The 10,325-nt window shown below is 34.2% G+C and overlaps 1 protein-coding gene across 1 annotated transcript in view; it reads right to left on the bottom strand.

Annotated features, from left to right (window-relative positions):
- Positions 1-7,104, bottom strand: part of LOC106460085 (paxillin-like) — a 56,191-nt gene extending 49,087 nt beyond the window's left edge. The window contains exons 1-2 of the mRNA XM_013919767.2: positions 6,805-7,104; positions 4,845-4,937 (exon numbers count right to left, since the gene is read on the bottom strand). Of these exons, the coding sequence (XP_013775221.1) occupies positions 4,845-4,857 (13 nt within the window). The 5' untranslated portion in view covers positions 4,858-4,937; positions 6,805-7,104. The remainder of the gene's footprint in view (positions 1-4,844; positions 4,938-6,804) is intronic.
- Positions 7,105-10,325: the final 3,221 nt, after the last annotated feature.

Here is a 10,325-nt window from a genome sequence, read left to right as displayed (position 1 = left end):
GTGTGTGTGTGTATATATATATATATATATATATATATACACACACACACATAAATACATACATATATTTCACTAAACATTTAAATATACAAATCTATCAACTATAACAAGACTGTTTCTTAACTTATTGAAACTATATTCACATATACACAATAACATAAAACATATAAAAGTGTACAAATCTGAGAGCCTAATATTTGGAAGCAAGCCAAGCATAAGCTGGCACAAACACAGTAACTACAAGCTGTCCCATCGCATTAGAAACTCAGTACATTCTTTTCAAAGAAGAATTCCTTTAGCGTGATTCACATCATAGTTTCCAGGCGGAGCTGGAAAAGGGGCAGAGGTTACTAAAATTCTCACTTGATCACTGTATTTCAGACGTAAATGGGTCATGTAAAAAAAAAGAAAAAACGCTGTTGTTCCCTCTTAGTGTTTACCACGAGTATTAATAGAACGATATTGGCAGTTAACATATTCGTTGGTTGTTTCACTTAACTCCAATCAAGAATATTATGAAAGCTACACCCACATGCTAGCATCCCGTATCACAATTAGTAAATACGCCAGATACGTATTCTTTTATAAACTATGAGTTTCGAATTTTATGCAGTAATTACTTGTGTCGTTTATGTGTTTTTTTCCTGGAACTTTTTTTTCAGGTATTACGTTTTTAGATAACGTATTACGCTCCACGCAAAGTTCATGTTTGGAATGAGCGATGGGGTGTAGTGCTATATGACATGTAACATTTCTTGTTTGCGTCATTCTACAAAATAGACATTTTTACAAAACAACAAAAAAAAGCTTTGTTCTTCCAATCACAAATGACATATGGCAAGAATGTTGAGTTATATGACAGAAAATATAAAGTTTATTACAATGATAATACATGTATATATATACACGTGTGTTCATAAGGCATCATTAGTGCAAGAAAGTTGACAGAGCAAAAAGCATAATTAAAGTATTCAAGCCTGCAGACAGTTTAATAATACTATAGAGGGCAGCACATAACAAACGTTATAATATTCTAAAACCGACGTAACAGAGGGCAGCACATTACAGTACATTATTTTTTCCATAAATGCATTTTAATTTATAAGTCTCGCGTGACCTGACATAAAAATAAATAAATGAATAAAATAAAACACATATCTCGTTAATATTTCACATGTTAGCCGTGTTCACAAAAACCTGAACTTAGAGGCTTATAAAATGTGTAACCAACAACCGATTTACTATTTAACGAGAGCGATATATTAAATGTTTACTCTATATTATTTTTCAAACACATTTTTTCATTACTAGTATGGTTTTTCGAAAAACAACAACTGTATTTTACATTAAAACATGGGTTTTTAAAACGAAACCATACTAACAGAGAAGAAAAAAAAAGGCGAGAGAGAGACAGAGTAACGATTACAAATGTGTGTTAAGTTCACAGACTACAAGAAAGCAAATAAAACGTTTTCTGGATTTCCTTACTTGCAAAATGCTACCTGAACCGAATATTTTTATCTCGTGGTGGGTTTACAATTTTAGTGATACATTTTCCACGTTCACAATGAATAATCTAGAATGAAATCGAAAAATATGTACTTTTTTTTAAAACAATTTCTTTTGCAAACTTTTTTCTTTTTCTCTAGAAAAACAGGTCACTGCTATATCTTATTATATTGTTACTTTTCTTCCGAGTGTGTAAGCCTAAACACAGAGATTTACACGGCTTTCTAATATTAATATAATATATACTTAACAGTTTTAATTAGTTCGATATCAGAAACTTGTAACTTATTTGTAATTGCACAAAATATACCCAATTAGAAGAAGAAAAAAAGATGGCTACTGTAAGACGAAATATAATCGCCATAATTACTCCGCTAGCAACCATTTTGTACTTATACATGACTTAGTGTTTCAAATGATATACAAGGATGATTATTATATTATTTATTTCATAGTATTGGAAACTATATGTTACTTTCAGATTGTCAGATCTTGTTTCAAACGACCCTATTCGTTTGCACATCAAGAAATGTTCGATGAAAAGTGAAAGTGTAATAACTTGTATAATATAATACAACATACCCTTCGCTCCTTCAATCATGTATATATAACCATCATCAGTAAGTACCCTGCTAACAAGGAAATAGAAGACCGTGACTAAAGATCACATGATAGGCTGGGAGACAGTTAAGGAAGTTGACATATAGTAGCGTCTGCTTTTTATTTCTATCTATCTATCTATACAGTGCCTTGCAAAAATATTCACCCCCCCTGCAAAGTTTCCACATTTTGTTGCCGTCTGTGCTTGCAATCATGAAACTTTCAAATGGGACTTTATATTTAGAATCTACTCCAAACTGAGAAAGCTAAAAAACGCTGATATTCTGTAATTAAGTTAGATTTCCAAAGAAAATTAGAATATTCTCAATTGCATAAGTATTCAACCCCTTTCCCATGGCAGTTCAGGTGCAACAGATTAGTTTGGAAGGTCACAACGTTAGTGTAATGGTCTCTGTCTGTGAGTAATCAAAGTGGGTTAATTTGTCTTCAGAGTAAATGCATCTGTTCAAATCACAACTCACATAGTGATACGACAAACCAACCATGAAGACCAAGGAGCTTTCCAAACAAATCAAGGATAAAGTGGTAGAGAAGCACAGATCAGGAGAAGTCGCTGATTATCCCTTTGAGTACGGTGAAGTCCATCATTAAGAAGTGGAATGTGCTTCATACCACCCAGTCACTACCCATACCAGGCTGCCCTTCCAAAATATGCAGTCGGACAAGCAGGAAGCTGCTTAGGGGTGTCACTGTGAAACCAACAGTAACTTTGGAATATTTGCGAAGTTCCATGTCTGAGTTAATGTTCATACATCGACAATATATCGGTCCCTACACAAGACTGTCCTGTATGGGCGAGTGGCAAGAAATAAGCCATTACTGAAAAAGAATCATCTTAAATCTCGTATATGGAGTTTGCGACAAAGCATGTAAATGATACAGCAGACATGTGGCAGAAGGTTTTGTGGTCAGACGAGACAAAAATTGAACTTTTTAGTCTAAATTGAAAGCGCTACGTCTGGCGCAAACCCAACACAGCACATCACCCAGTCAACATCATCCCAACTGTCTAGCATGGTGGTGGCAACATCATGTTATGGGGACGCTTCTCATCAGCAGGAACAGGGAAACTTGTCAGGATTGAGGGGAAGATGGATGGTGCAAGTACAGGCGAATCCTACAGGAAAACCTGCTTGAGTCAGTCAAGAATCTAAAACTTGGTCGAAAATTCACATTTCAGAAGGACAATGACCCAAAGCTACATTGGAGTGGTTTCAAATGAAGAAAGTGGTTGTTCTGGGGTTGCCCAGTCAAAGTCCTGATTTGAATCCAATGGAAAATTTATGGCGAGACTTGAGGATTGCAGTCGATCAACGATCCCCAACGAACTTGTCAGAATTGGAGCAATTTTCCCAGAAAGAATGGACAAAAATTACACCATTCCAGTGTGCAAAGTTGGTAGAGACCTATCTAAAAAGACTCACAGCAGTAATTGCTGCCAATGGTGCTTCCACCATGTACTGACTTAAGGAGATAAATACTTACGCAATCAGCAGATTTCAATTTATATATTTTCTTTGCAGGTTTTGCTAACATTTAACCTCCTTCACACATAACATTGTTAAGTTTTATCATTAGAGTTTTAAATAAAAACAAGTTCATTAAAAAAAAATTTTACTTTATTTGTATTTCATCAAAATGTGAATATTGTTGGGAGGAAGTGAATACTTTTGCAAGGCACTGTATATATATATATATATATATATGTGTATATTTTACTTTTGTCTCAGGTTTGAGATATCCTAGAAACGAGAAAATGTGTACAATTAAAAAAAGTTATAACAATTATATGTGAATATCTCCAACGTTACTGCAAACAAGGAAAGGTAACTCAAACCTAATGGCTAATTTAGAAGTATTACTACTGATAAGTTGTGACTAAATCGGCAAATAGGCAAACTCCGTATGAAAAACAAAAGAACGAGAGAAAAAAACAAAACGATCTCACACACGTGTGGTTGTACTTAACATGTCGGAGATATGTCTGTACTGTAAATATATATATATATAATTTCTATGTAAAGCCACACCAGGGCTATCTGTGCAGAAATATCAATTGATCAGTCATAGCAGGAAGGTATCTAGTCCTCACCCACCGTAAGCTCTTGGTCTATTCTTGTCTGATCAAATGATGAGATTTCACCGTCGCCCCTGTCGCGCGTTTTTGCGGCATGAACCGTTAGATTTACCACTATTACACGCCCGGCCTTTTTAAAAAAAAACATTACTATCACAAACGAACGCTATTTTTATATCAGAGACACCGTGGCCCCGTTTCACTTGTTCGTACTAAAAGGAGAATTTTATTTTAAGCACAAATTTTATACACAACTCTCTCTTTATATCAGAGGCATCGCTAGGCCCGTGCCCCGAATACCCAGTTAGTGTCTTAAAAATTCAGAATAGAAAACCATGATCGATATCATACTGAAACGCTGCAAATTCCCCTAAACTCATACAACAAATGCTGGAAACTGCGGTAAATCACATGAAAAGTCACAACGTGACACACACACACATATATGGACAAACTGGTAATCAGGGTGTAATAAAACAGTACATTCTGTGGATTAAAGAAGTTGTTATTAATTCCTAGAAATCCACACTCTCTTATAACAGTTATCTGAAATACAACTTTAGTACATTTTTTTGATATACTTCCCCCATTATATTAAGTTTATTCACTTCCAGAGAATTAATGAATAATAGCTTACCCAAATCCTCCATATTACTTTGTGTTTCTGAAGCAGCTGACCCTATGTGTTTGAACTGACTTTTTCCACACACACACTTTTGGGGATTCAGGTCTAAAACAAAGTAATGATTTAGTTACAATGGTGATAATGCAAAACAGAAAAAAAAATTCTCAGGCTTTCCCCTCCTTTAAATCTTATGACAAACATTGAGCAGAAGCAGCACAAATTATTTGATTTTTTACAGAAAATGGTAGGTATAAACCTTTCTGCAACTATTATTTTTGATGGCTGACCTTAATAGCACACACACTATGATTTTAGTAATCCATGAACCTTATTATATAACACAGACTAATGAGATAAATTTCCAGGACTAAGACCTTCAAACACATGGATAATTTCTAAGCAAATAAGGTTAATCATAAAGAGCTATCAAACTTATATACTAAATTTCACTGCTCTTATAAGTGACTGACTATATGTCATTAAGTTAACAAAAGCAGCTACCTTAAGAACAACTTAGAAATCTGTTATGCACTTAATATATATATATATATATATATATAATGACCAAATACCTCTTACCTAAAACAACAAAGAGAGAAAACAATGATTCATAATTTTACCAATAGGATAGTGTAATTAAGTGTAATTAGTGTAATTTTAAAAGAACCTTTGTCAGTTTTTTAACTTATTGTTAAAATTTGCTGTAGTAGTAATACATTTATTATATACTTAGTTTTACACTGGATTAATATAATAATTTCAACATGATGCTGCATCAATTTTACTAATTTTGAATAAGAACACAGCATTCCTTGGATATGTACCTAAAATAAACATATTTACACTTTGTAAAACTAGTAACAGTCTACTTGTCATAAAAATAGCCACAGTTTCTAGCTTTTATATATGTTTGGTATTAAAAATCTAGCCCTTTGGTTGAAGTCTATGTACTTTTATTTTATCTCTCAAATACTTCTGTTTCTAGTTTCTGGAAACAATTAGAACAATTCATATAGTACAGCTCATCTAATTCAAAATCTGAAAACATTATTAGTATAGCACAATACAAAAACAGGTTATTACCATTTCAACCTTATTCCTTTATTATATTCTAAAGGTGAAAACATATGTAATAAACTAAGAACTGAGAAACACAAAAAGATTATTATTTGTGTGCCATTAAATTAATAATTATCATTCACAAACAAAAAAATTTTCTAGGCTTGTGTATAGTTAAAAAATAAAACACCATGATGATTTCAGTTCAAAATATCATGGAAAACATTTTGGAAATAAAATTACATATAAAAATAGAGTAAAAACAACATTTAGGATAGTAAAGAACAGGTTTCACAGCAGAAGTCCTGGGATAATCCAACATGTTCCAAGTGCTTTTGTTGTTGGAAGGTAGTCACTCCTTCCATCTCCATGGATAAGCTGAAGGACACCTTTTAGTTTTACATATCCCAAACTATTTCATTTTATTGTCAACACTGGACCTTCTATTTCTAATGCAGGTTCTTATTCACTTATAATTATTAAAAGATTATAACACAAAGTGAATTAGTAGTGTAGAAGTAGTAATTTATGACTTTCTGAAAACTGAAGTTATAAAAATCCAACTTGGAAACGTTATGACAAGGTCTTAAATTTCAAAATAAAGTAACTAACAGTAACAATCAAAATATATTATTTATCAAAGTAAAATTCGATGACGAGGAACCCACTTTGAGACTAATAATGGCTGGAGACGGCTTGAATGGGTAATGAAGAAAAACTTTAATATAAGTTTAACATAGCAGCAAATGTACAACGTTTCGACAAGGTTTTGTCATTATCAGGTACCGTCTCCAGCCATTATTTATCAAAGTAATCAGACGATACCACCAGTTCATAACAACATAAAAATACGAAGCAATTAATTACATAACTATCATTTGGTATCAATAAACTAACGTTATTGAAAACCTACCTTCAACCGGAGTTTCAATCTCAAACTGAGTCAAATTTCAAAACCCAGTGGACAGATTTTCACTGTTTTCACTTCTTCAGTCTTCACAACATTGCCGTAGGCCTTTCTAAGGGTATTATCTTTTATACGAAGAAATTTATTGCAAGCATACTCTTTTGATAATATACTGTTGAGTTTACCAAAGCCCACTGCAGTGGCAAGTTTACTTCTTTTTTTTTTCTGTCAACTACCCAGTACAACCCTGTTAAGATATAACATTAACAGTACAACTAACAAACTATGAGTCATTTTTCCAACACCCGAAAACTTTAAGATAGTTTTGATGCTATTAACTCGCTAGAGACATCTAGTGGCCATGAGACACCAATTGGTGGCGCTCAAAATGCAATTAGAGTTATTTTACTTATATACTTTTATTTTAAGCAATTTGTTTATCTTTTGTCATAAAAATATCAAAATTTCATCAAAATATTTACCCATAATTTGTATAAAAACGTGGTGTTTAGTGTGGGCAAATTTTAACTGGTTTACCGATTACCTGCGCGAATAACAGTTATTCACAGTATAGTAAAATGTTAAACATGCCTTCACAGTTTCAGAATCTTGAAATAACTTAGAATAATTTAAAGCTTGGACAGTAATGATTTTAATCATTATTATCATTGATTTTTTACCTTAATCAGTACACGGGCTTAGTAAAACGCCATTACTTAGCAGCACACACTTATACAAACAAACAAAAGGAGAGAAGATTTGTTACATGGCACGAACGGTATGTGACGTCATCATGAGCTGAGGAAAAATAGGAGTGGCACATACTAGTGTATTGTTTCCCCACTTAGTCTCCTCACCTTTGACCTATGTGGTTCATCCAAGCAATGACAGTTTTTCTTCTGTTTGCAGGTTTGACCTTGAATACTATATCTTTCTCAATGTTAATTATTTACAATAACTCTTTATTTTTAAACACAAAAATGAGTCACAAATAATGCGATTCTGTTCTTTAAATATAAAAAAAACATGAATGAAATTCCTGAATTATAGTGTTACATGATACCTGAATTACTAAGTTATCACATAAAGTTTGTGTAATATACGTGTTAATAAAGTGATCATGCTAAGTGACAATCTGTTTGAAATAGGTTTATTTAAAAATATAACAAGTTTGAAAAGAGGTCAGTTTTATTATAAGTTATTTGAGAGTATAAAGAACTAAAATAGTTTTATACTAACACTCTCGCGATCAAAATACGCCCCCCCCCAGGAGCACAGCGGTATATCTGCGGACTTATAACGCTAGAAACCGGGTTTCGATACCCGTGGTGGGCAGAGCACAGATAGCCCATTGTGTAGCTTTGTGCATAACTACAAACAAACAATCAAAATACGTCATTTCATATAATTAATGATGTTTTCAAACACCCCAGAATACCTTATAAAACTTCCGGAACAGGCTTTACTCGTCCAAATAAATATTTCAGTATGAGTTGTAGTTTTCCTGGTCCAATGCCTCTACTTTAATGGGAATGTAAACCGCGTTAAAAGTACATTTACTGTTGAAAAGGAAAAAAAAACTTTAGAAGTATATAATATTGTCCCTAAGTTGTCTTTATTTACTACCGAGTTTACTAGCAATCTATATATATATGTATATATATAAAGGGAACTCTTGTGGATTCAAGCACTATATAAAAATTATTTTTGATAGATAACATCGTTTATTAATCACTATATTACTTAATGAAATGTTCATTTCGAGTCAGAGAGACTGTATTTTATTAATAAAGAGTAGGCCCAAAACAGTAATAGCCTGTATACTTGATATTTTTCTGTTTTTATAGGGTAACAAGTGTAAAGTATTGGCTTTACTATGTAGTTCGTCAGTTATCTTAAGAAGAAAAACAAACTGAAAGATTGTTCGATTTATGGGATGCATGACTGAAATTATTTTAGTAATTTATGGTTACTAAGTACATATCTGATTCACTGCATTTTTCTGCCCAGAGTGTAGCCCAAGTATTTTATTCAGTTGCTCCTGTATTGAATATCTAATGAAAGTTAAGTTTGTAAGGAATTTTTTTTTTTGCTTTGTTTGAAGTTAAGCACAAAGCTACACAATGGGTTATCTATGCTCTGCCTACCACGGGTATCGAAATCCGGTTTCTAGCGTTGTAAGTCCGCTGATGGATTATTTCACCAAGTGGCCTGAGGCATATGCAATATCAAATCAGGAAGCTACAACTGTAGCTTCGGCTATTAGTGATTTCTTCTTCAGATTTGGTATGCCATACGAACTGCACTCAGATCAAGCCGTAACTTTGAATCAGCTGTGTTCCAAGAATGCTGCGAGTTGTTTGGCATCCGATAGACCAGGACAACGCCACTTCTACCCACAGTTCGATGAGATGGTAGAAAAGTACAATTGGACACTGGGACAGGAATTGGCAAAGTTTTGTAATAGTCGCCAAGATGACTGAGATGTCTTACTCCCTCCACTGTTTATGGCCTATAGGACAGCAGAGCATGAAGCCACTGGATACACTCCAGCAAAGTTGATGTTTGGTCGGGAACTTCGGTTGCCAGTGGATCTGTTAACAGGACGCCCACCTTATGAAGAGTTGCCTGAGAATGTGTCAGAGTTTGTGAAAGTGTTATCGGAAAGGATGGACGATATCCACCATCAAGTGCGTTCAAACTTGAAAACGTCTGCTGATTCGATGAAGTTAACTTATGATAAGAGATCTACTGAAGTCAGCTTTGAACCAGGAGACAAGGTGTGGTTGTATAATCCAAGGAAGACCAAAGGGAAGTCTCCTAAGTTGTCTTCTCCATGGGAAGGCCCATATGACATAGTGGATCGTCTCTCAGATGTGACTTTCCAGATAAAATGTGGTCGGCAAGGTAAACCAAAAGTGGTGCATGCCAACAGGCTTTGGTGTTATCACGGTCCAGGACATTTCAGTTGGGACGAAGTGGAAAACAGAACAAATGACACTGCTGAAGACGAGCCACCTGAAGAAGCCATCATCGAAGAAGAAACTCTACTCAGTTTGGAGAAGGGAAATGGTGAAGCTCTTGGTGATGTTACTAACACTGATGTGACTGTTACCGATGATAGGACATTTACTGATGAAGCAGATGAATCCCACATAAAGCAGAAGCCAACGAGACAAAAACCAGTACGGAAGAAGATACGTCCTGAAAAATTAAGAGACTTTGTTGAATTGTAATTTTGTGTTTGTAATTCTGTACAGTTAATTAAGTTATTGTTAATTGTTATTGGTTTATTGTATGTGGTTATTGTTCGGGACGAACAATATTAAGGAGGGGGCAGTGTTGCGTCATCGAGATCACGTGACAATTCTCACGCCCTCTTATTTCTAGAATTATCCCGTATCTTGGCGAATGCTCTAGTATTTGCTAGATAGGGTAGGCTGGTATATAAAAGAGGGGAATGTAATGTGTGTGTAGATAGTGAGTAATTGAACTGCAGTCACAGGGTATTGTTGAAGTTAATGTTC

Source organism: Limulus polyphemus, unplaced genomic scaffold (assembly GCF_000517525.1).
Source record: "Limulus polyphemus unplaced genomic scaffold, Limulus_polyphemus-2.1.2 Scaffold704, whole genome shotgun sequence".
Lineage (NCBI taxonomy): Eukaryota > Metazoa > Arthropoda > Merostomata > Xiphosura > Limulidae > Limulus > Limulus polyphemus.
Note: the sequence above shows the minus strand (reverse complement) of the source record. Positions and strands in the feature narration are given on the sequence as shown.